Raw genomic sequence first — 24620 nt, 5'->3', positions numbered from 1 at the left:
GGAACGAAATCTAAATCAGAAAGAAATGTCGAAAGAAAAGATGTTGAAGGAAGTAAAGGAAGTGTTGGAGTATTTTGCATTTTTTTTAAGACCACTGATATTCAACTGAGATAAAACACAAAATGAACAGAGTTTCTCGGTCCTAGCTTATTTCAACATAGATTATACGAATGATATGATTGGTTAAAAAAATTCATTATAGTAAAACATTTTTCATAAAAAAAATTAATATAAAACTTTTACATAAAAAAACTTCAAAAATTGAAAAATGGAATAAAAGAAAATAAAAAACCGCAAAATCTGCATTTTTTTGTTATAAACCTTATGTAAAAAACGACATTTTTGAAAGACATTTATATTAAGTTAAAACAATTCTTTTCAAAAAAAAATTAATAAAAATTTACATGAAAAAAACTTCAAAAACTGAAAAATGATAAAAAAGAAAAATAAAAAAAACATAAAAATCTGCATTTTTTGTTATAAACTTTATGTAAAAAACAACTTTTTTAAATAAGAAATATTCTAAAAAAATTAAAATTTCTATAAAAATAATTATTTTTTTAAATTAAACTCAAAAATTCGAAAAAAAAATGAAAACAATTTTTTTCGAAAACTAACAAATGAAAAAAAAAGAAAATTTCAAATAATGCATTTTTCATTAAAAACCTTACGTAAAAAACGACATTTTTCAACCAAAATTGATTTAATTAAATTTAAAAAAAAATAAAATAAAAACAAAAAAATTTACATAAAAAAACTTCAAAAATTGAAAAGTGGAAAAATAGAAAAATAAAAAAAAACATAAAAATAATTATTTCCTTTCAAAAAAGGTTAAGTAGATAAGATTAGCTGAGGTGCATTAGAGCGGATGCATTTCCCTGCGGCAATTAGGATAATTATCCCTGGGTAATTACGATAAGATGACAGGTCTATTGTTCTCACTCTCTCTTTTTAGGTACATCTTTGGGTAATTAGATGAAAAAAGGCTATACCTAATGTTAATACATAGGTACATCCTTTTACCCCCCCCCCACCTTTGCTAAGCCTCTACTACTTGAGTCATTTGAGAGAAAATGTTCCTCTTTTATCTTGAGAACTTTTGATTCCCAATTTGGACTGAACGCTATATCACTTCAGCATTATCGGCTCTATAAAACCAATCAACCTTCCTTATTTTAACATAGGAGCTTCCGCTTATGCCTTTATTGAAAAATTGCATACAAAAGTTAGCAAGTCGGTCTATATTCAATGCCCAAGCAAGTACGCAGTCTTCCGGTGAACAGATTGCTATTTTTTCATCATGGGCAGTGGTAGCTGCGGCATGGAGCAGCATTATCTGACTCTAAGAAATGTTGGATCTCAAATGAGGTGGTGCGGTGGAAGCCATGTGGACAGCGGATATCTGAGAATTGACAACCTCTATAGTCTCCATCAACTCCTCCCCATCTAGACCAAGGGTGTCCGCACTGTTTAGGGCATCCCTCGCATTTGACAACAGCTCCAGACTCTGTGAAAAAAGAGCAAAACTATAAATGAACAGAGTCAAACGTAATTGAGCCAATTGGAACCATCAAAATAAAAGTAGTAGTAATGGAGAAGCTCCTGATTTCATGAGGCATTATATCTCTTATATATCAAAAACTCTTAAATAAAAGCTGCAAGTTCGATTGCACAGGAATAATAATAAACATAAACCGAGTAATGTCAGAATTGCTCTCGAACGACAGGCGATGTAATTCAATTCAGGGGCTGCAGCCTAGATAAAATTTTCCTTATGGGTGCAAAAATAGTTTACTACGCCGCGATTCGAACGATCAAGCAAAAAATTTGCATAAAAGATCAACACGTTTACAATAATTGCCGGAAAATAGCCGCCGTTGACGCGCTTCATGCACATCAGGATTGCAACACAAAAAAAAAGATAAACTGACCGAAACTTTTTGATTTTTCTTTCAGTGTCAAAAAGTGTTCTAATTCGGCGTGCAGTTTCAGTTGGATTCTAAAAGTATATATAATTCAGCTTCGCAGGTGAAACTAATAGGCTTAATAGCAATGTCAGCTAGCAAACACTAATGAACTTTGGTAACCTAATTCTCAACGACTTAATGACCGGGCTTTATCGGTTTATCCTGTCTCTTGATTTTGATCTTTCGACTTTGAGTATTCACCACATTGCGTAATTGAATGCAAGAAAAAATTTTAAATTCATTCAGTTGAAACAGTGAGTGAAATAAGTCAGAAGTCAAACGTAACAATCGTGACTTATGTAAAACGTGATCAAAAGGTAAAGTGATTTTTTTTTAAAAGAGCGCCTAAATAATAGCCGTTGAGAGGCTGACTGCGGCTATTAATAAATATTAACAACTAAAAATTACTGCATCTGAAAGAAGTTCAGACACAAAAAGTAATCAAAAATATCGAAAAGCGAAACTGTAACTGCGTTAAAATAGTTCAAAAAGGTTTTCAAACGCTTTCTGTGAATAGCAAAATTGGAATATTTTTCCGATTTAAACAGTGTTAAGAATTATATTAGCTTTTCTCTAAATTCAATTCTCAAATTTAAGGAAGCAAAGGTTAATTTAGAAGTTCGCAAATTAACTAGGGATCACAAAAATCATGCACACAAAATGCCCTAAGGCACAAAAATCCCCCATTAATGACTGAAACGCAGGTTTCAAGGATACTTAGAGGGTGAAAATATTGAGACAAATAAACATTATGAAAACGCTTGAAATGTTCAATAATTCTTCCTACTATAACTGTTGGAAATCATTTTTCCCTTACGCAACAATCAGCCCAAGATTATTAATCGGACTCAAAATTACAATTACAATAGCATGTTGTAAACACAACAGCAGTCGCACGGATAAAAATTCAGAAAAAAAATCAATAAAAGTTTTATTCAGCCGGCAGATCCTACCAGTACATCGAAGTCATATACAAGAAAAATCATAAAAATATAGCTGACAGATTGCCAGAAAATAGCCGCAATAGCTTCGTAGATCTGCAGTCTCAAAAAACAGACCAAAAATTAGTCTTTTCATTGAAGGCTAAGAGGTTATATTTTGATTAAGAATCAGTATAATTTATTGCTGCCTCTATTAGGTGCTCTCAAATAGCCATTATTTAGAGTGACACACATTCACTTGACCTTATCTCTTTTAATTAAAATAAATAAAAGTCAAACTCAAAGTCAGAAAGTCATTTTTGAGAGTGAGGTAAGTCAGGTGTGACCAAAAATTTAGACGTCACGCACGCACTTCAGTTGAAATTGAATGAACGAATGAACAAAAAGCACATTTGAAGTGGTTGTGACGTCATATGGTCGTAACAAAAATCTTGACGTAGAAATTAAAAAAAAAACCAAGAGAAGGCCAATAATAGCCGCATTGATCGCTGTGCGGCTATTGAACAGAGTGTCGAAAAATCTTTGGGCTAAATCAACCAAGTTAAGTGAGCACTCAGGGACATGCACACATGGAACAGCACAAGCCACATCAGTTTAAGAGCATAAGAACACTTGACAAAAATCTACATCAAAATAAACGGTTAGACTGAAGATAATCATTTAATGATGACAAATTAGGAAATGATCAAAAAAGAAATCAAAATCTATACAAAGCCTGCAAATTGCCGAAAAAAAGCCACATTTGACCCCACTTATATCATTAAAAAACTCAAGCTAAAATTTGGAGCCAAAAATGATCAAAAAACATGCCACACTACAAAGCCAATGAGAAATTTTTGAGACTGAGCAATAAAATCACAAGAAAAAATCGAATAATTTAAATAAAAGACTAAAAAAAACTCGAACTTTTTTTGGAAAGTAACAGAATAGTAAAAAATGCCTTATAAAAGCAGCAACTCAGTAGATGCCCTTATTCTTCATTAGCAACCAATGAAACCTGTCAAAAGTAACAATAAGACTAAATAATAAGACAACGAAAAAACCCAGTTTCCCATGAAAACCACTAACGTCAAAGTCATGAAAACCAATAAAATTGGATAAGAACCATTAATTAGGTTCATTTATGCCTTATTACTATCCAATACAACCTGACGATTTCATGACACCAAATAGTGTCACAGTCAGAAAAAGCGAATATGCGCAATTAGAACACATGCATCATTAATAGCACTCAAGAGAATAAACAATGAAAACAAGTCAAATTGACGCATGTGAAAAAAACCCTCTCAAAAACTGAAAATTCGCCCTAACACCAATTTTTTACTTCACTTTAAAGGTAGTTTGCAAAAAAAATCACGCCTCCAACCAACCCTTTGTCGCCCCCTTTAATACTTCAGCGCGACAAAATTCACAACTCTTATTTGACTTCTCATTGACGTTAAAATGCAAAAAAGTGTGAACACATCTTTAAAATAGAATCCAAATACTAATTCTTTGGATTGTAAAAAAGGTGAGCACTTAAATAATAGCCGTTGAGAGGCTGATGGCGGCTATTACTAAAAACTATTTATAAACTGACTGTTTGTAATTTTACCTAAAGTCTCGCAGCACATTAGACCTATCTTTTCCAAAGTTCCAGTGCTCATTGTATGGCAATTCTACCTCAAATGTTTGATAGTTGAGTTGATTGCTTTCAGGTGACCATTAAAACAGCACGGTTCAGAGCACAACTAAGTACAAAAACGTTGGAATAGAATAACGAGTACTTACACGTGGTGTGTTGTCGAGATAGAACTCCAAGTAGGCGAGAGTGAGCAGCAGATTAGCCATAGTAGTGCCATCACAGCCCTCAACTTCACCCGCAGGAGAGTGACTTGCCTGTTGATCTGCAGTTGCCCCATCTATCCCTTCTCCATTCCAGTAATCCAGAATGGAAGACAGTACCTGTCTCGCTTCAGCTTGCTGCGCAATGTCTGAACATAACCATTGCACTGAGAGAGAATGACTAAATTTGAGTGACAAGATACAGGAACTAAAATTTGATGTCTTTAAGGCTCATCTAACAGCAATTACAAATTTTGTTCGATAACTGCCATAAAATAGTTTAGAAACGATACAAACTGACTAACGTCGGACACATTGCTCTCGAACGGCTGGGCAATTCAATTCCGGGGTTTTAGCCTAGATAAATTTTTCTTCATGGCTGCAAACCGATTGAGGAAGGATTCCTAACCCCGACCTACTACTCGGCTATCAGGCCCATGCGATTTCCTATCTCACAATTGCTTTTATTTTAACCACAAACTTTATTTCGAAGTGAGAGCAAATGAGATCACACAAAATGAAGAGAGAAAAGAAGCATGAAAAAGTCACCTGAGAAGTCAAAGAGTGTTCTAAGAACAAAAGCAATATCAGCCAAAAATTTTGCATAAAAAAGTTAAAAATAATATTTCGAACTTCGCTCGAGAGCAGTAAATAAAATTTGAATTTCATCACTACTATTATAGCAGGTATGGTTACTTTTTCACAATTGCTGCAAAATGCACTCGATCCATTAGAGTAAAAAGACAACAATTGATAACAAAAAAAGGTTTACAAAAAACCTTTAAAATTAGATCACCTATGTACAAGGCTCATCAGTATACTAACTAAGCAGCACATGACTCTAACGGTACTAAAATGGCTCGGGCATTCTCTAAGAGAAGTACTCTAAGTGTCCAAAAACTTCACATCTGAATTTGATTGCTTTAGTGGAGAATCAAATTCGTGACTAAAAAGACTTCAACATTTTATTGAGTGTTATTGACGACTTACAATAATTAATTGAGATTTTCTTAATGATTGTACGTCAACGGTTCCTTCACCACTGAAAAACTCAAACGAAGCCTTCAAATTGCCAGAAAATAACAACCGTTGATCACATACTCGATGTTGGGCTTGAATTTAAAAAACAGAATTGGGCAAAAATGCTCGCGAACGACAGGTGGGGAAATTTAATTTATAGAGAAATTCAATTTTTCTTTATAGGTGCAAAACAAACTGACTAGGAATGGACCCTTGACCTCCGGGGTGCCAGACTGAAAAACTATCAGGCCTTCAGACATCCGATCTCACAACCGATTTTGTTTTAGCACCAGATTTAATTTCTGAATACGCGCAGAACTTAGATCACGCAAAAATGAAGAAGTCAAGCGCGAAAAAAAGTACTCGAGAGGTGAAAACGAAAGAATACTCTAAAAGGAAACGGCAAAAGAAAAATTTGCCTAAAAGACACGCCTACAATAATTGCTTCAAATTTTACCTGAGAGCAATTAACAACGAGAAAAACTGACAACAGTATTTTTCTAGAGTTTTAAAAAGGGTTTTAGTTTGAACGAGATTCGATAAAAAATGGCGAATTAAGGCTTTAAATCAGGACTAAAAGCGCAATATTCAAACCAATTACCAGTAAAATCTAAGCAATGTTGATAATTCAATTCACTGTCTTTACACAATCGGTCTTAAATCCTGTGCTTTTTGGTTAAACAACTTTTTCTTGGTTTCAGTTTTGACCTTGAACATTCGCGTAAATTTGTAGAATCAATTCTAAATTCCATTAGTCCGAATTGAAACGTGAAAGAGGTGACCTAAGTAAAAGAAAAAACATAACACGAATTTAAAACCACAACAGGAAAAGTCTTGAATTATAATCCAAAGAGTTGGAAAAATTGAAGTACTCTAACTGGACAGCATAGTACTTAAACAAATCAAATATAGAAAAAAGGAAACTATTGGCATTCTAAAAGTAGTTTTTTGGTATTGGCGTGTTAATTACCAGTGTTAATAATTAAAACGCAAGGAAGCCAGAACATGAGAAATCTTCGAGAAGAAAATTTATAAGAGACAATCAGATGCAGTTAAAAACATTTCATTTAAAATTTCATTTAAAAAAATTCAGCAGATTTAATTATGTCAAAAAAATTCAGCAAACTTAACAACGAATAGCAAAAGATTCTTGATCTTCTTGGCTTCAGAACCCAAATTTTCATGCCAGAAAAGATAAAAGACCCCAGTTTAAAGCGCAAAAAAAGGCTCATCTGACCATATGGACAACAAATACGAATAAAAAATATTTAAAAATTTGAAAAGGAAAAACCATAAGTAATTTTTTAACACGCAAGACCGCAACACCCATGGAAAAGAAAGCCTGAATCGCCTGAAATCGAACGCCTGAACCACCCGAAATTGCTCTTTACACCATGATATACTGAATTTTCGATCGTTCGGCAACATAAATCTAGCGGGTTTGATCACTCAAGCAAGCTTAACATTCAGTAGCATAGCGGTCAAGCACAACTTCTAGGTATAAACTCTCACTTACTCACATTGACACACGCACGCACGCACACACACATCACACAAACACACACACGCACACAAACACGCCAAAATTTTACAAACTTTGTCAATATTAATATTTAAAAAACTCGGCGAGATCAGGAGCCATTTAAATTTGATCTGTAAGTTAGTCTAGTTGGCAAAATATTTTGATAGCGGAGATATAGTGTCGAAACACAGTTTAAAAGAAACACGAAAGGAAAAAGCACCCTCTTCCGAAAAATTCTCGTGGGATATTAGAAGCCTTGTATGGATAGGAAAAACCAGTCAACAAATCCGAGCAAAAATGAAAAAATATGCGAAAATCAGTCAAATCGCCGCATTTGAAAACTGAAAGTCAAAGCGAAATTTTTCAAAACCCGTTATTTCACTTTACTACGAAATTAGAGTGAAAACTTCACGATTTTTTACTCGCTTTTTTGCTCCATTGCCTGTTTCGAGGGGATCAAAATCATCACCGCAACTTGACTTGAAAAATCATGAAAATTTTTGAACTCATCTTAAACAAAACACAGCAGGACAAGTCCTGAATCACAATTTCAATATAAGCGGCAAAAATATTTATTAGACAACTAAAATTTTTAATCACAAATATCAGATGCACAACCAAAGGATTATGCAGCAAAACTGACAAAAAATGCAACAATAAAGAACCGCCGAAATATGTTTTCATTGCTAGCGAAGACTGACAAAGCAACTGGAAATTTTAATCTTGAGACCAAAACACAGCTGCTTATATGGAAGCACAAAAACATCACAGAGGTACAACCAAAGGATAATACAGCAAAACTGGAATCTGTTTCGTTAACGTAGAAGACTAAAAGAAACCATTGTCAATAGTTAGACTAAGAAACTTAAAAACCAAATAGATTAGAAAGCACAGTCAGAACTCAAATAGAGTAACTGCCATTATCTGAAGACAAATGGTCTTACGCGGAGGATAACCATTAGCTATCAGCAAAAAACATGCAGAAGTTCGTGTCTCGTTAGTTTTCGTAAGGCAGAAACTATATAACACCTCACTGGAGAGTCAAGGACACTTTTTAATGAGATTAAGTCAGCGGACAAAGACAATCAAAACCCAAAATGGAACTGATAACTTAAACATAACCGACTAAAGTCGGGCGAATTGCTCTCAAACGACCGGCGAGCGGTTGGCTTCGTCAGTAGCTACGCACGGTTTAGTGAGACTAGCTTTAGCTTAATTGAAGGGGCGTACGTGAGCTCAGCGTGGGGGGGGGGGCTGAATTGGTCAAGCGAAAAATCGCATAAAAAAAGACCGACAGGACTAATGTAATTGCGTTTTCGTTTGAGAGCAATTAAAGTCAACTTCGTTTGAGCGCAATTAAAAATTTGTGACAAAGTCGTTAAAATAAATAGATGAAATAAAACCTTTAACTAAAAATGCCCCCCTAGAGAGCCGAGGATCTGTGATTGACGAGCCTACTTCAGGGAACTACAAAGATTACTTCAAATACGGTCAAAACTTGAAAAACTACATTTTTTGAAAAGTAGTGTTAAAGAAGATTAGATATGATTTGAAGCCATTAAATAGCTTCAATTAGTCTTCATTCGAGAACCAATAAGATCTGCCATTGAGATTAAGTTAGAGGACAACAAGAAGAACAAAAACGGCAAATCATTAAAAAAAATTTAAAACATGACATAGGGTGAGTTTCTTTAAAACGTTTGTGAATTGCGCCTCTACAGACTTCTACTCCACACTATAGAGACAAAAAGTTGCTAAAATTAGTTTCACATGGTCACAAATGCTTCCAAACGCACTGTCACTAGTTTAGATAAATGGTGCAAACACCTTTAACTGAAAAACACTGCTCTCTACTCCTGCTCATCTACTCTCTCTACTTTTCAGCAGTTTAACCTAAACATTTTGTTTTCAAGCATTTTACTTCCTGTTTCAAATACACTCCAACAAAATTACCGATCAAAAATTACCTGAAGAACTCCGGAACGCAAAGAGTGATATCTGTGTCAAAAAACTTCCAAAACTAATACATATTGAAATGACTCAAGAAAAAAAGCCTTTAAAAGTCTCTTAATGAAACACTTAGTCCCAGAAGGCAACTGAATTAAAACAACTTCAACTATAACCGCATACAATAGAAGTGCACATGGACAATAGAACCTTTCTTTAAAAATCAGAGACCATTAAAATGCTCAAGTAACAATGAGAAAAACTCAAAGACTCACATAATAGACTCAAAAACCTGCCAAGTTTTGAAGCATAGCTGTCAGATTGCCAGAAAATAGCCGCAATAGCTTTTTAGATCTGCAGTCTCAAAAAGACAAAAGAAACACGCCGAGGAAAACATAACTGGCAGACCAAAAAAATATTCTTTGCATTAAGGGCTGAGATGTTAAATATTGATTAAGAATCTGTATACCTTATTGATATTTGTATTAGCTGCTCTTAAATAACCTTCAATTAGAGTGATATACACTCACTTGACGTTATCTCTTTGAATTAAAAAAAGAGAAATGTTAATTTCAGAGTGAGGAAGTCATTTTTGAGAGTGAGATAAGTCACGTGTGAACAAAAATTTAATCACGCGAAACAACAAAAAAACTCGCTCCACTAAGAGTGAAAATTGATGTCACGCACGCAATTCATTTGAAATTGCATGAAAGAATGAACCAAAAGCAGATTTGAAGGGATTGTGAAGTCATCTGGTCGTAAAAATTTTGACGAAATTTTAAAAAACCAAGAGGAGGCCGATGATAGCCTCAACTATCGCTTCGCGGCTATTAAAAACTGAAAAATGCAAAATACTAACAAAAAAAAAGTTACAAGTCACCCTATCTTTTGTCAACTTTGGCAAAAAAACACTGTTTTATGTAACCAAAACTGTAACGAATTGTTAACTGAAAACACCTTTGCAAAATAGGCAACTTTCCAATCCCAAAGAGTACAATAAAACAAGACAAAGGTAGAAAAGTTGCAAATATAGCCTTAAAGTCTGCAAAAAAGCTGAAATCTCTCAAAGTTAGCTAAAAAAAAACGTGTTAATTACCAAAAACAATCAAAATATCAAAACAGTTATCATTACTATAGTCCATAAAAAATAGTTAGATGGAAAATAAACAGCTCAAAAACCGCACGTGATCAAAAAAATTTCGTCCACCTAGAGAAGAATTTTTAAAACCTGAATTTATCGCTCTCGAAAACAGCGGAATGAAAAAACTACTCTTTTCACTCCACTCTTCAATTTTATTCATCACCCAAAGCACTCATTTTTTTCACGCGTTTCATTTCCTGCTTCAAAATTCACTTCAGTAAATTTGATATAAAGTAACTTTTCGAATATTCGTCTTCGAGTCTTAAAAAGACAGCCAACCAATACAATTCAAATTCTTTAATCCGTACAAAAGCGCCTCAATAAAATGCAATTTTAAAAAAGGAGAAATAGACTAAGGGTGACTATTTAAAAAGTTATCACACAAATAACTCAAAAGCTCACGCTTAAGAGTACTAACTTCAGCTATACAATTTAAATTGTTGAGCAGTAGAAGTCACTGGAAAATGTTTTTCTCTGAACTTCTTTAGAGATGTGATCCGTGGACAACATCTTCCGAAAAAGTATTCTGTTGACTTGCCTCGGTTAACATATTCAATTGACTAATTGTCAGATGCTCTTTTATGAGAGCGATTAGGGCCAATATTTGAGGTGCACTAACTTACTGACTATACACATACCTAGATCTAGATCTCCGTGTTTACTCGTGTTCTCATCTGAGGTAACTCTCGTTTTGCCCAAAATAGCCCTCCTCTGTTCCGCTGTAGCAGATGGCCTGCTCAATTTCATAGCGCACAAATTCTCCAACTTCTGCTGCCAGATGTCAGTCACCTAAATGGCAACACGTGTTATCGACATCAAAACTTCCCGCTAAAATTTTTCCATCACAAAAAGTAACTTTTGATTCATAACCCAACAAAACTGACGAAATCAAGGATAAAGCTGAAAGGAACCAATGTGTGAAACCAATGAACTAAAACGTAATTTGCAAACAAGGCTTTTTTTAAACAAAAGAAAACAGAGGGAAAAAAGACAAAATGATGCACTTAAGCTACGCCAAAAGGCATTGTCGTTATCGCAACGCATCATCGTCATTTTGTTCAAAGCAACTTATGATGCATCGCTGTTAACAAATTACTTAGTGCGCTTTTAAGGAGCTGAGTCAGATGTGAAAAAATAGCACAAATGATTTTATGTTATACGTCACATGTTATACGACACCATTAAGGTTGTGCACAAGCAGTAAAGTCAGTGTTGATAATTAGAATTGCAGCTGGATTTTCACTGGAGTTGTTGATTGGAGGTCTTTTCTATTGTCCTCTATCCGAGAGAAAAAGAGTAGGTACCTGTTTGTACATGGAGGCAGTGACCTGCGGTCTGTTCTGCTTATAGAATACATTGGCCATGTAGAAGTAGGCAGAGGAGGTGCGGATGTCGTCTGTCCCGTACTCCTCACTCGCATAGTAGATCTACAACAAATACAAATATCAACTGAACAATAGTTGGAAATTTAAAAATCACCGAAAATAAAAAATACAGCAGTCTACAAGTATACACATCACCAAATTGAAAAAAAAAGAGAATTCCATCCAAAAGCTACGTACCCCATTGGCGAAGTTCCTAAGAGCCTCCTGGTAGCTCTTTTTAGCATCGTAGAGGAGTCCCATGTTAGTGTACAACTTTGCCTTGTAGTCATTGCCCACTGACTCAGTCTTCAAAACTGTCCACTCCGCCTGAGATAAATACTGCTCGGCCTGGTTCAGTTTCTCCAGTCCTACAGAAAAGAGATTTCATAGACGTTTTTTTACTACTTCAGAGCAGTGAATGAGAGCGTTTAGTTAAGGAAAACAAAACGATGAACTTTTTACTTTGAGCTCAAAAGTTCGGTGACAAAAGACAATGCAAGAGCGACCAGAAGAATGCTCAACATAACCTTTAGAGATTTCCGTTCAGGAATTTTAAAACCTCGCCTTATATGAATCTAATTTCATGCTTTCTATAGAGAGCAGCATCCATGTTACGTTTGAGAATAAACCCTATATTATATGAATTTCCTAATTGTTCCAACCCTCCAGCCCTACTTTATACCAGCCCTACTTTTTTGTTGAGCCATTTTAGGGCGGTCGACATCATTCGCAGAGAGATACAAAAGTGGCTATTATTGGAAAGCCGTTGAACTGATTGCTGGAGACATTTTCAAATTATTTTTAAAGGATGACAAGGTGCAACCGCACTGCTAGCAATTTTTTAAGATAACTATGTACGGCAATTTCAATTGGCTTAAAAACAAAAACTTCAGAATCTTTGCACTAGCACGCTAGTAACTACTATTTAATTACCATTACTAACTATTTGGTATCTACGATTTAGAGCCAAAAATAGGATTTATTCTTAATAAATTAATTTAAAAAACGTCCAAAAACTTTAAGGTAGAAACCAAAAACATGCGCAAAAACCACTAACTTTTAGTTTTTATTTACATCTTTTTTTTCATTTTATTTTTTCAATTTAATTTAATCATTTTTAATTAACACAACCGATTGCGGTAAAAAAATAGTTAGGTGGAGGAGGGTGAACAAGGGATGAGGAGGGGAAGTGGTGACAGATCGGGGGCGAGGATCAATGAGGGGGTAAAAACTTTCAAGATTGAGAACCACCATTTACACGATGAAAATGTCTCAAAACAGGAGGGCAAGTGGTGACTCAGAGAGGGGAGGGAGGGGTGGGTGCGGGGGTAACATTCACTCTTCAGAACATGAATTTATGTCTCCAACAGTTTCGGTGAATCGCATACTCAGAGACCAGAAAGACGCCAGGCTTTAAGGAAGCCGCTCAACCACATGACTTTCGGTCTTCACATGTTTATCCCATTTTTGAGGACGAAAGTTCAACCGAAAAATCAGCCCAGCGAAAAATCACACAAAAAGGACCTAGAACTAAAATAAGGCAACAAACATCATTTGAGAGCAATTAAAAATTTTTAGTCCTAAATTCATTTCAGTTGCTCCTAGTTCGTGAAAGTGCTCGACTGAAGACAATTTGAAATACTGATACAACTTCAGAAAAGTTTACAAATCAAAGTTTAATTAACCCGAATATTAGTGATTGCCTTTCTTTCTCTAAGAACACCATTTTATAAATTTACTCTGTTGGTACTGCTTCGCTAAAAATGATCCAATTTTTGCTTTACTCTGAGGATTTGATCATTGCGAACGACTGATCGTAGCAATGATTGCTGTACATTTTACTAGGCGAAAATTCCTTCAATTTTTTCTAGAAGTAGTCTATCGTATTCTGTATAAACATCTCAAAAAGACACCGCTGGATTGGATTACTACTGCACGTGATTTTTTTAGCCCTGTATACACATGAAAATCAATGCAGATTTTTTAATGCTTTTCACAAAAAAAACAAACCACTAACGTCGGATTAGTTGCTCTCAAATGACAGGCGGGGCAAATTAATTTGGGTATGCAGCTTAGAATTTTAGGTAAAAAACTCTGACCTGATAGAGTTTAGAACCCGCGACCTCCTGGATAGACGTCTGATATCGTAACTAAGCTACAAGCGCTCTTACTTAGCCACTAACAAAAACAACATTAGCATCAAATGTCATATCAAAATGAGAGCAATTGCTCAAAAAGAAGAGGTGAAGCTTAAAAGTCAATTGAGAAGTCAAAGAATAATCTACAACAAAAGCGCAAAAATTGTCAAACAAAAATTTTGCATACAGACCAACGCGTTTACAATAATTGCTTCAAGCTTCCCTCAAGAGCAATCAATAAGTTTTACTCTTTTAATTCTGCCTTAAGAAATTTAGCTTCAGAAAAACTTAGAAATTATATCAACAGATTGACGTCAGAGGTATTGAATGTTTCTCATGATTACTTAAAAGAGTACGACAAAAGTGAATTCTGGTCCTTGCCAACAAAACGTTTTTCTTTAAGTGAATTCAGAGCGCAACATTCATCATAATATAGTTTCATCATAACGTACCAGTCGAACATCAATTAAATCTGAGGTGTTTAGGACAAAACCTAAAAGTTAGAAAAGCAAAAATTCACTCTTTCTTTATTTGGGAAATGGCGAACGTACATTACCGATACTCCTTGTTGATCTAATGCTACTTTTCATTAACTCTAAAGGCCGGCAAATTAAAACCTAAACCTAAACCGAACGAAAGCGTGAAAAAGTCACTTGAGAATTCAACAAATGTTCTAGAAGAAAAGCGCAAAATGGTCAAGCGAGGAATTTGCATAAGACCAACACGTTTACCAAAATTGCTATGAACTTCATTCAAGAGCAATTAAAAAATGAAAAAAGCTGGATTAACACAACGGTGTGCTGAAGGGATTGCAAGATGAAATAACAATTGTATTTTCAAACATCGTAGCGCAAACTGCACTCGAAATATCACAATAACTTCCCAGCTGAGAAAATCTCTCTCGCCTAATATTAGGAACGGTTATAATTCGCCTGATATTAGGAACGGTTATTATTTTTTCTAATGACCGCGTAGACAGTGTTACAGAGTTTCGGTTTTCCGTGGCACAATTGGACGCGTTTTTGCTATTTCTTATAAGGACTGGAATTTTTCCTCGAAAGATGAAAGAAAGCAACAAAAGATTTTCTGTAAATGCTGCAGTCAGTCGACAATGATCTCAATGACTCCCACGCCATTCGCTTTATATTTATAGAAAACGAACTTCAATTCATTTGTTGTTTTTTTCTCACTATAACTGTGTCAAATTTGGAACAGATTTTTTTGTTTTTTATTATGACGCAAAATTTATACGTATATTTTATTAAACTATTCTAAACTATTAGGTCAAAATTGATCTGAATCTGCCACCATTTTTCTCTAAAAACCTTTGAAGACTCTGCCAGTCAGTTTGGTTATTAAAAACAAATTTCAGAAAACGATGCTATCTTAGAATCCAGAGAACAGTAGAGTTCAAGATTTGAACGTAACAAAAGCGAAAAATGTGAAGGGGGCATTTTTGGATGTTAAGGTTTTTGACTCTACAAACCACGAAACACTTTTAAGGAGATTTGAAAATCTAGGCTTTGACGAATACGCTACTTATTTAAAAAAAAAAGTAGAATTTGAGAAGAACGCAAAGAGTTCGCCTGATTGGAATTCAACCTAATTTGATAGCTTTGAACCGAGTTGTAACGGGTAATAATTTGGCTTCTCAGTTACTTCAAATTTACGTGAAATTTACGTAAAAATTTTACGTACAAAAACCGTGAAATTTACGTAAAAAATTTACGTACAAAAACCGTTGTGAAAGTCGACAACGAAAAAATGCAGAATCAACTAGTGCAAACCCAGGCGTTTTTTATTGGTAGCAAACTAAAATTTCACGACGACGTGACAGATACTTCAGAGAACGGCTTTTGGAAAAAGTTTTCAATGCACAAGTAAGAGCTAGCAGGACAAGACAAAAACTATATTACTCAAAAGCAATTGCAATAAGTCACGTACACTACTCAATTTTATTTTGTTGGTGTTGCACAACCCTTTAATCACATCATAGCAAAAATAAAATTGGGGAACTAATACCACTTTCAACGGGATAAAATGCGATTGGTCAACAATCTCAAAGTTCGTAACAAAACGTTACCAGTTTCTTTCTTTCGTTAAAAGTATCGTTGAGCAAATTATTTTTGTCTCTTGCCCATTGACAATCTTCTAACTCAGAAAATGAAATTCTCTCTTCAATGAAAACGAATAAAACAACGCAAAAAATTGCCAATTATTTTCCTGCACAAGCCATTCCAATTCATAACCATCTAACTTCTGTTTTTAGACTTAAAATAGCGTCGAGAGCGTCCTTAAAAAAGAGTTAAAAGAACATTAATTTTTCGGAAGACTTTTTGAAGGATCCGATTAATGATGTCATTTTAATGCTCTCGAACGACAGGGGAGGCAATTTCATTCAGGAGCTGTAGCCTAAATACATTTTTCTTTATGAGAGCAAAAATCATTTACCACGCCGGGATTCGAACCATGGACCTCCTGATCCCTCAACAGAAGCAGTGCTATCAGGCACTTCCCGTTGCTCATCTGCAATTGATTTTAATTTAGCAACAAGCTTTACTTCCGAGCGAGAGCAATAGAGATCACTCAAAAATGACGAACGAAAGCGTGAAAAGTCACTTGAGAAGTTTAAGAATGCTCTAGAGGAAACGCTCAAAAACGGTCTAGCAAAAAATTATATTACTAAAAGCAATTGAAAAAAGTCACGTACACTATTAAAATTTATTTTGTTGGTGCTGCTGCACAACACTTTAATCGCATCATAGCAAAAATAATTAAATTGGGTAATTAATACCACTTTCAACGGGATAAAATGCAATTGGCCAACAATCTCAAACTTCGTAACAAAACTTCACCAGTTTCCTTCTTCTTTCCTTCGTTCAAAGAATCGTTGATCGAATTATTTTTGTCTCTTACCCATTGACAATCTTCTAACTCATAAAATGAAATTCTCTCTTCAATGAAAACGAATAAAACAACACAAAAGTTTGCCAATTATTTTCTTGCACAAACCATTCCATTTCATAACCATCTAACTTCTATTTTTAGACTTAAAACAGCGTCCAGAGCGTCCTTAAAAAAGAGTTAAAAGAACATTTTTTGAATGACTTTGTGAAGGATCCGATGAATGATGTCATTTTAATGCAAGACTTCATTGAAAGTATTTGATTTTTATTTTTAATTACACAGTAATATTCAATACTGTACATAGAACATAAACCGACTAATGTCGGAAGAATTGCGCTCGAACGACAGGTGAGGCAATTTAATTCGGGAGCTGTAGCCTATATATTTTTCTTTATGGGTGCGAAAATCGTTTACCACGCCGGGATTCGAACCATGGACCTCCTGATCACTCAACAGAAGCAGTGCTATCAAGCACTTCCCGTTGCTCATCTGTAATCGATTTTAATTTAGCAACAAGCTTTACTTCCGAGCGAGAGCAATAGAGATCACTCAAAAATGACGAACGAAAGCGTGAAAAGTCACTTGAGAAGTTTAAGAATGCTCTAGAGGAAACGCTCAAAAACGGTCTAGCAAAAAATTATATTACTAAAAGCAATTGAAAAAAGTCACGTACACTATTAAAATTTATTTTGTTGGTGCTGCTGCACAACACTTTAATCGCATCATAGCAAAAATAATTGCCAATTATTTTCCTGCACAAGCCATTCCAATTCATAACCATCTAACTTCTGTTTTTAGACTTAAAATAGCGTCGAGAGCGTCCTTAAAAAAGAGTTAAAAGAACATTAATTTTTCGGAAGACTTTTTGAAGGATCCGATTAATTATGTCATTTTAATGCTCTCGAACGACAGGGGAGGCAATTTCATTCAGGAGCTGTAGCCTAAATATATTTTTCTTTATGAGAGCAAAAATCATTTACCACGCCGGGATTCGAACCATGGACCTCCTGATCACTCAACAGAAGCAGTGCTATCAAGCACTTCCCGTTGCTCATCTGTAATCGATTTTAATTTAGCAACAAGCTTTACTTCCGAGCGAGAGCAATAGAGATCACTCAAAAATGACGAACGAAAGCGTGAAAAGTCACTTGAGAAGTTTAAGAATGCTCTAGAGGAAACGCTCAAAAACGGTCTAGCAAAAAATTATATTACTAAAAGCAATTGAAAAAAGTCACGTACACTATTAAAATTTATTTTGTTGGTGCTGCTGCACAACACTTTAATCGCATCATAGCAAAAATAATTGCCAATTATTTTCCTGCACAAGCCATTCCAATTCATAACCATCTAACTTCTGTTTTTAGACTTAAAATAGCGTCGAGAGCGTCCTTAAAAAAGAGTTAAAAGAACATTAATTTTTCGGAAGACTTTTTGAAGGATCCGATTAATGATGTCATTTTAATGCTCTCGAACGACAGGGGAGGCAATTTCATTCAGGAGCTGTAGCCTAAATATATTTTTCTTTATGAGAGCAAAAATCATTTACCACGCCGGGATTCGAACCATGGACCTCCTGATCCCTCAACAGAAGCAGTGCTATCAAGCACTTCCCGTTGCTCATCTGCAATCGATTTTAATTTAGCAACAAGCTTTACTTCCGAGCGAGAGCAATAGAGATCACTCAAAAATGACGAACGAAAGCGTGAAAAGTCACTTGAGAAGTCAAAGAATGCTCTGAGGAAACGCTCAAAAACGGTCAAGCAAAAAATTTGCATAAAAAGACCGAAACGTTTAAAATAACTGCTAATAACCTCCTTCAAGAGCAATTAAAAATTGTGCATCATACTTGATACTCACTTTTACTGATGCATGGTCAGGTTTTTGGAATAACTAATTAAATCATTTTTTAACTTTACAATGATAAATTCTTAACTTAATTGCGTTTTACCATTTGCTTTTCACTCTTATGCGCATTACAGTAAATTAATAATACAAAAAATTGAGAACGAATAACAGATGTTATCTTTTCTCTAAGTATTCGACAGAATATGTTCGCTCCAGCAGAAAAATGTTTTCCAAAACAATTACATGGCATTTCCGCCCATCATTTCAAATAATTCATCTGGAATCCGTCCGTAGTAATTCGTTAGTTACCAATGCTGGCCTCGGCCAGAATGAGATAGGAGATGACCAACTCTATGCTGCTGGTGCCATGAACCTCAATGCTGTACTTCAGACTCTGCAGAGCAGCCGGAACTGCCTCATTATACCTGGAACCAAATCATCATCAACTCCAGGAATAAATTGTAAACAAACAAAAACTAAATCTTTTCCAATGCGTCGCCAAATTTTTTAAAACTAAGCAAACACAATTCGTACCATCTCCAAAATAAAACTTTTAAAGATTTGTCTTGTTTCATATTCTGCTATTAGTTGGGTCGACTTGCAAGAAAAGAACTATAGTATGAGGTTACTAGCTGGAAAGTTATCACAATTATCATGCTTAAAACTCTCATAGCAATCTCATGATTAAAACTCTAATTAGTTAAAGCTCATTAACTGACTTAAAACTCGTTCACTAAATTCACTTTTTTCGATTTAAGTTGGTCGGATTGTGAGCGAAAAAAGTAAGGACCTTTTTTCGAATAGGAACTTCTGTCCAGTAGTTCTTGTCAACATGATGAGGTTGCGTTGCTTCTCAATTCTGTCAGCATTGCGTCTCTGTCGTTCGTCTTCGCTGCCCAGGAAGGGCAGTCCAGTGGTCTTCAACTCGGCCACATATGGACATATCTTCTCGTGGATCGCCACCCAGTCCATTCGTTGGTGCTCGTGACTACTGTAACACAAACTGAAGTTAAATAAATACAAGTTGACCAATAATTCAGATCATTCAAGCAAAAATATAAACATCAATCGATTCTCTTAAGCGTTTCAGGTTTTTTTTTGCAAATTTTGAAAAACGATTGCTGAAAACGATAGGTGTGACAGCAAAAGTGATTTTAAAAGAATGCGCGCGTTCAGGGGAATTTGATGTTTTATTAGTATATTGATCTTATAGCATGAGCCATCTTTTTTAAGGTTTCATTCAGCTGCTCATCGAAATTAAGGTTCCTGTCAATTTGAATACCAAAGTATCTGCAACATTTTTGTGTTGCGAATTTCGTTTTTATAAAAAAAATTGATCCGAAATCAGAATTATCGTGCGAAAAAATAATCAGTTTGGTTTTGGTTGTATTCAAAGATAGTTTATTCATCTCTACATATTCTTCAGTTTTCTGCAAAACTTCCTTGATTTTTCCATGTAAGCTGTTTTCATTTTCACAAGACAATACTTGTGTCATCTGCGAAATGAATTAGAATTACTCTCTCCGTTGTTTTTACAATAGATGAAAAATCGTTCACGTATAAAAGAAAAATGAGTGGTCCCAAAACAGTTCCCTGTGGCACACAGTGATTCACAATTTCACAATCAGAAAACACGCCATTAAGTTTCACTTTTTGTCTGCGGTTCGCAAGAAATGAAAACAGCAATTCTTTCGCTTCCTGGGAAAAACCATACATTTCAATTTTTTTGAAAGAAAACTGCTAAGCGAAATCCTTCGGCCCTTAAAAATTTTTTTATAAAAAACCATTAAGTGTAAGCATTAGAATTTAAACAACAACTATAAATTTCAAAAAATTACTCATCAAATCATAGGAGAAACTTAACTCACTGAATGTACTATTAAGTTTAGGCTGCAATTGAAATTATTAGTGATGCAATCACATTATCGTTGAACATTGTGTGGAACTGTCGTCGTGCCAATTTCTCTTAAGGACTGGCGACCAGTTGGCTTCGACAGCAGCTAGCTGCGGATTAGGGAGGCTAGCTTAACATAAAAATGAAATTTAGGGCAGTGGGGTTGAGCGCGGGGGGAGGAGAGTAGGATTGAGTGGGGGGGGGGGGGTGAAACTCTATAAGAACCACCCTTCACACAATGAATTCGCATCTCATTAACAGTTTCGGTGACGCACATATTTAGAGACTGGTAAGGCTCAAGGCTCCAAAAGAACTGCTCAGCGAATTAATGTGCTCCGGATTTTACCTGCTTATCCCGTTTCCGAGGACAAAAATTCAAATGAGACGAAAAAGCATCAGACGAAAAGTCGGTAGTACAAAAAATTGCATAAAATACTAGGACTAATCGCTACATACTTTGTTTGAGAGTAATTAGAATAGTTAATTGTTGTGGGTGTAGGATATTAGGCGAAAGCTCGATTAGACAAAGCCAATCTTTGTAGCAGTTAGGCGATAGTTTTCATTTTGTGCAAAGCAAATTCAAATATAGGCGGTACAGACAGGATTTCGAGTTTCGCCTGACATGATTTCGACATGTACTTTATCTGTGATTCTGCAAAAATTCAAAATTGACAAAACTTTTCAGCGTTTTTTAAAGCTATAATCATGAAAAAAAAAACAATTATTACGGACAACTGATGGGCCCATACGGATTCTCATTGGTGTTTGCAAAATTTCCACAAGAAAGTAAATTGAGAAGTATCGTCTCAATATAACGAAAATCGAGTTCACCTAATAAAACTTTCGCCTAATCACTCATTCAACGATGGCGGCACTTACAGAACTAACACCTGGATAAATGATCATACTTCATTAAACCTGATCTTTCAACTATACAATGCTGCACACCATGAATCTTTATAACTTGACAGCGGAAAACATTCTCATGCACAATCGAATCATGAACAGGCAATCAATGAGCTACAAATGAAAATGTGATCATTAGACAAGGGAATATAATCCAACGAGATTCTGCAACTTTTTTAAGCTCAAAACAAGATCAAAAAGCATACACTTCTATATGCCTAATATTTTGTTTCCCTAATGGTGTCTCATATCTATCAGTTCAACGAATGTAAGCCGCAAGAGTAAGTGATAGTTAGGGAACTACTTTTGCATGTACGGATTGATTAGTGTACCCAAAAGAGTTGAAACGATGCGAAGCCGAGTTGGAAGGACGCTCGACACTAACTAATGAGGCATCAAAAGTAGTTCTCTAATTTCTTTAGGACCACCTATCTAAATAGGCAAAATGAGTCACTTACACTTATTAAAGAACCATTTACTGGTTACTTCTGGGAAAAGCAGCAGAAAACTGCTCTGCTAAACCAAGAATTTTTCAAACCAAGAAGTTCAACTTAGCACACACAGCAAAGAAGTGATTTTACTTAATAAAAGGGAAGAATCAAAGTGATCAAATTGCAATCAGTTAAAAAGAGACAAGACGAAATTTTTATATGGACAAAATTGTGTAGTATCTGGTTTTAATCATACCACTGGAATCTCAATTTTTTCCTGGAGTCTGGCTCTCGAGTCCAATTTATGCTTGATTTGAAAAATATCAGGTCTAGACTGACGTCTACACTAAAAACTGCTTGGGACAGTTTTTTGCTTTTGTTCATTAACATTATACTACAACAAATGTACTACGTTAATAATCATTTTCTTGCTCATCAAAAATGATTGGAGAATAGATATTAAAACCATTTAAGATTGCATTTTAAATTTGGATTTTCTATCATATTTGATAAGCAAAGATCAAATCCCGCGAAGAACTGGGAAGCAAAGTTCTAGGAAAAACCAAAATAAACAGCAGAAGTTAATAATATCACTACACAAAATGTCTCGTTGAAATAGTCAGGATTTATACTCTCAACTAAACCTCAAGTAACGAAGCTTTGATGCAACATTTTTCGATCTTTTGAGTACTCTTCTTAGAGTACTTTTCTCAGAGGATGGCAATACCTTTCATTTGAGTACCATTAGAGCGCCTGTTGTTAAAGTACTGAAAAACCTTGTTAATTAATAAGAAGTTTTGTTAAACATCCAAAACGACGACAGATAGTGATACCAAGCAAAGCTTCTAATTTCAGTTAATGCTTATTTGAAGAAGATAAATTATTACATTATTTGATTTATCAACTATTAACTCTTGAAATCATCCCAATCAAATTAAACTATGAACATAATGGACACCTCAAAAACTGCAGGTGGTAAAGAAAATCTGATACCTTGAAAAACTCGAATATCTAATGAGCAAAAGAGGGCCGAAAACGTCCTTGACACTAGCATCAGAACCAAAGTTTTCAGAAACCTACTACCGAATTCCAAAAAAAAAAAATTCACGCCAAATTCTACTTCAAAAAAATCTTTCATCTTTTAATTTGAGACAAAAATTCGGTATCTTTCTTATGAAAAATCTCATCTGGTGTTTTTCACTTAACTCGGGTGAAAGAAATCCCACAGATTTCAGCTAAATTGTATAATATAGCACCTCTAAACCTGATTGACAGCCTCTTGATATTTATTTTACAGAATTGCTCGTCCACAAAAATTAGATTAGTACCTTTGGTTACCTCATCCTTTCAAAGCTTTACACAGCACAGATCAAACCACAATTCTTGAGCCTGATAATCAATATTAGAACAAAATTACGAAGTTAATGAATATGCAGTCTAAATACTTCAAACAGAGTTTCTATAAATAAGTTTTGATTGTTTTTACAAAAGCAAGAGTTGCTTCACAATGATGAGAAGCTACGGCAACAATGCATTGGAGCGACAAACTGTAAATCATAGAACCATTAATCGATCTTGTATATACCCCTTTGATTGAATTAATTACCCCCCCCCCCCCCCCCCCCGACTGAAGCAGGCTGTAATAGTAAGCCATTTGACCTAAATACTATTATGCACGCGCGGCCTTGACCTTAACATCCTCTTTGACATCGATTGAAAAATATGGTCCGCTAGTACTCCTCTTCGAGTCGTTAAAAGACTACGTCCAAAAACAATTCAAATTCTTTGCATTGTAAAAAATAGACCCGTTATAATAGCCGGCTGAGAAGATGAGGTCCGCTATTCAAAACGAGAAACTAAAATCCAATTTTAAAAATTGGATCTCTTCGCAGAACCAAAAAAAAATAAAGCGTTCCCACCCATCATCTAAAAAATTTCAGTAAACAGTTTTCATAAAGTTCAGACATTTAAAAAAAAATGAATTTCATACCACGGATTTTGATCTCTTCCGTTTGCTTAACCCCCAAACAACCCACGCAACCAATTAAAATCAGATTGTCATCAATGCATTAAATATTAGCATCATTACCTAACTCTCATTTAGCAGAAACCTTTGTAGCAAAAATTATCGCATTCGTTGAGTGTTAACAATTTTTTAATGATGGTTTAAACATGCAGGAAAACAACAGTAGATCAACATCACTACTTAAACATGCACTCAAGGATGCCAAAACATTAGTTAGTCTCAAATTCATATTTCATCTAAGGCCAATGAATACGTACCAATAGTATGTGATTTTACATTTGTTACATTGAAGAAATGCTGGCTTCCCACATAGTTCACAAGTGTTCTTGATGCCTTTCGGATTGGCCAATGGATAGACACTTTTGGTTATGCTGGACATATCAAACTGAAACAACTAATACATAAGGAAGCGATAATTTTTGAAAGAATTTGAGCTTTTTTTTACCACAACCTGACCGGGTTGGCCAAATTTAATTAAACGGAGTATGTTTCTTGAAACATCCTCGTCTCATGTTTTTGGTCTTCGCCGGAATCAAGAAAGAAAAAAAGACCAAGTGAGGTAATTTACTGGAGAAAAATTTACTGGAGAAAAAGATATACCACATTCTGTCAATTATTTTGCGACACAGCGCAGCTCCTCAGAAAGTTTAGAGTTCAAAAAATCAATCAGTCGCAAGAAAAATTATCTCACCCAAAACACAGTGTAATTTGCTCAAAACAGAAGCGATGTGTTTACACGCTAGAAAT

At 35.1% G+C, this 24620-nt stretch overlaps 2 protein-coding genes across 2 annotated transcripts in view; both read right to left on the bottom strand.

Annotated features, from left to right (window-relative positions):
* The window catches only part of LOC142345864 (ubiquitin-conjugating enzyme E2 S-like), a 309073-nt gene that overhangs the window by 280283 nt on the left and 4170 nt on the right, over positions 1 to 24620 (bottom strand). The gene's annotated exons all lie outside the window — the stretch shown is intronic.
* On the bottom strand, positions 1167 to 24273 carry LOC142345474 (zinc finger MYND domain-containing protein 12-like). Its single transcript, XM_075397534.1, has 8 exons — positions 24131 to 24273; positions 19407 to 19607; positions 18926 to 19041; positions 11925 to 12094; positions 11667 to 11789; positions 11001 to 11151; positions 4679 to 4881; positions 1167 to 1507 (listed from the first exon to the last, which is right to left on the bottom strand). The coding sequence occupies exons 1-8, from the start codon at positions 24250 to 24252 to the stop codon at positions 1343 to 1345; spliced, it is 1251 nt and encodes a 416-aa protein (XP_075253649.1). The 5' UTR covers positions 24253 to 24273; the 3' UTR covers positions 1167 to 1342.

This window comes from Convolutriloba macropyga, chromosome 9 (assembly GCF_964194025.1).
Source record: "Convolutriloba macropyga chromosome 9, txConMacr16.3, whole genome shotgun sequence".
NCBI lineage: Eukaryota > Metazoa > Xenacoelomorpha > Acoela > Convolutidae > Convolutriloba > Convolutriloba macropyga.
The sequence above is the reverse complement of the archived record's forward strand: the minus strand, read 5'-3'. Positions and strand labels throughout refer to the sequence as shown.

Bases quoted from the DNA above. Each gene is read 5' to 3' on its own strand.
- LOC142345474 (XM_075397534.1), bottom strand. From the start codon at position 24,252: ATGTCCAGCATAACCAAAAGTGTCTATCCATTGGCCAATCCGAAAGGC. The intron at 4,882-11,000 runs GTATGTGTATAG...GGTTATGTTCAG, and splicing joins ACACGGAGATCTAGATCTAG to ACATTGCGCAGCAAGCTGAA. The intron at 1,508-4,678 runs GTAAGTACTCGT...CTTTTTTCACAG, and splicing joins ATCTCGACAACACACCACGT to AGTCTGGAGCTGTTGTCAAA.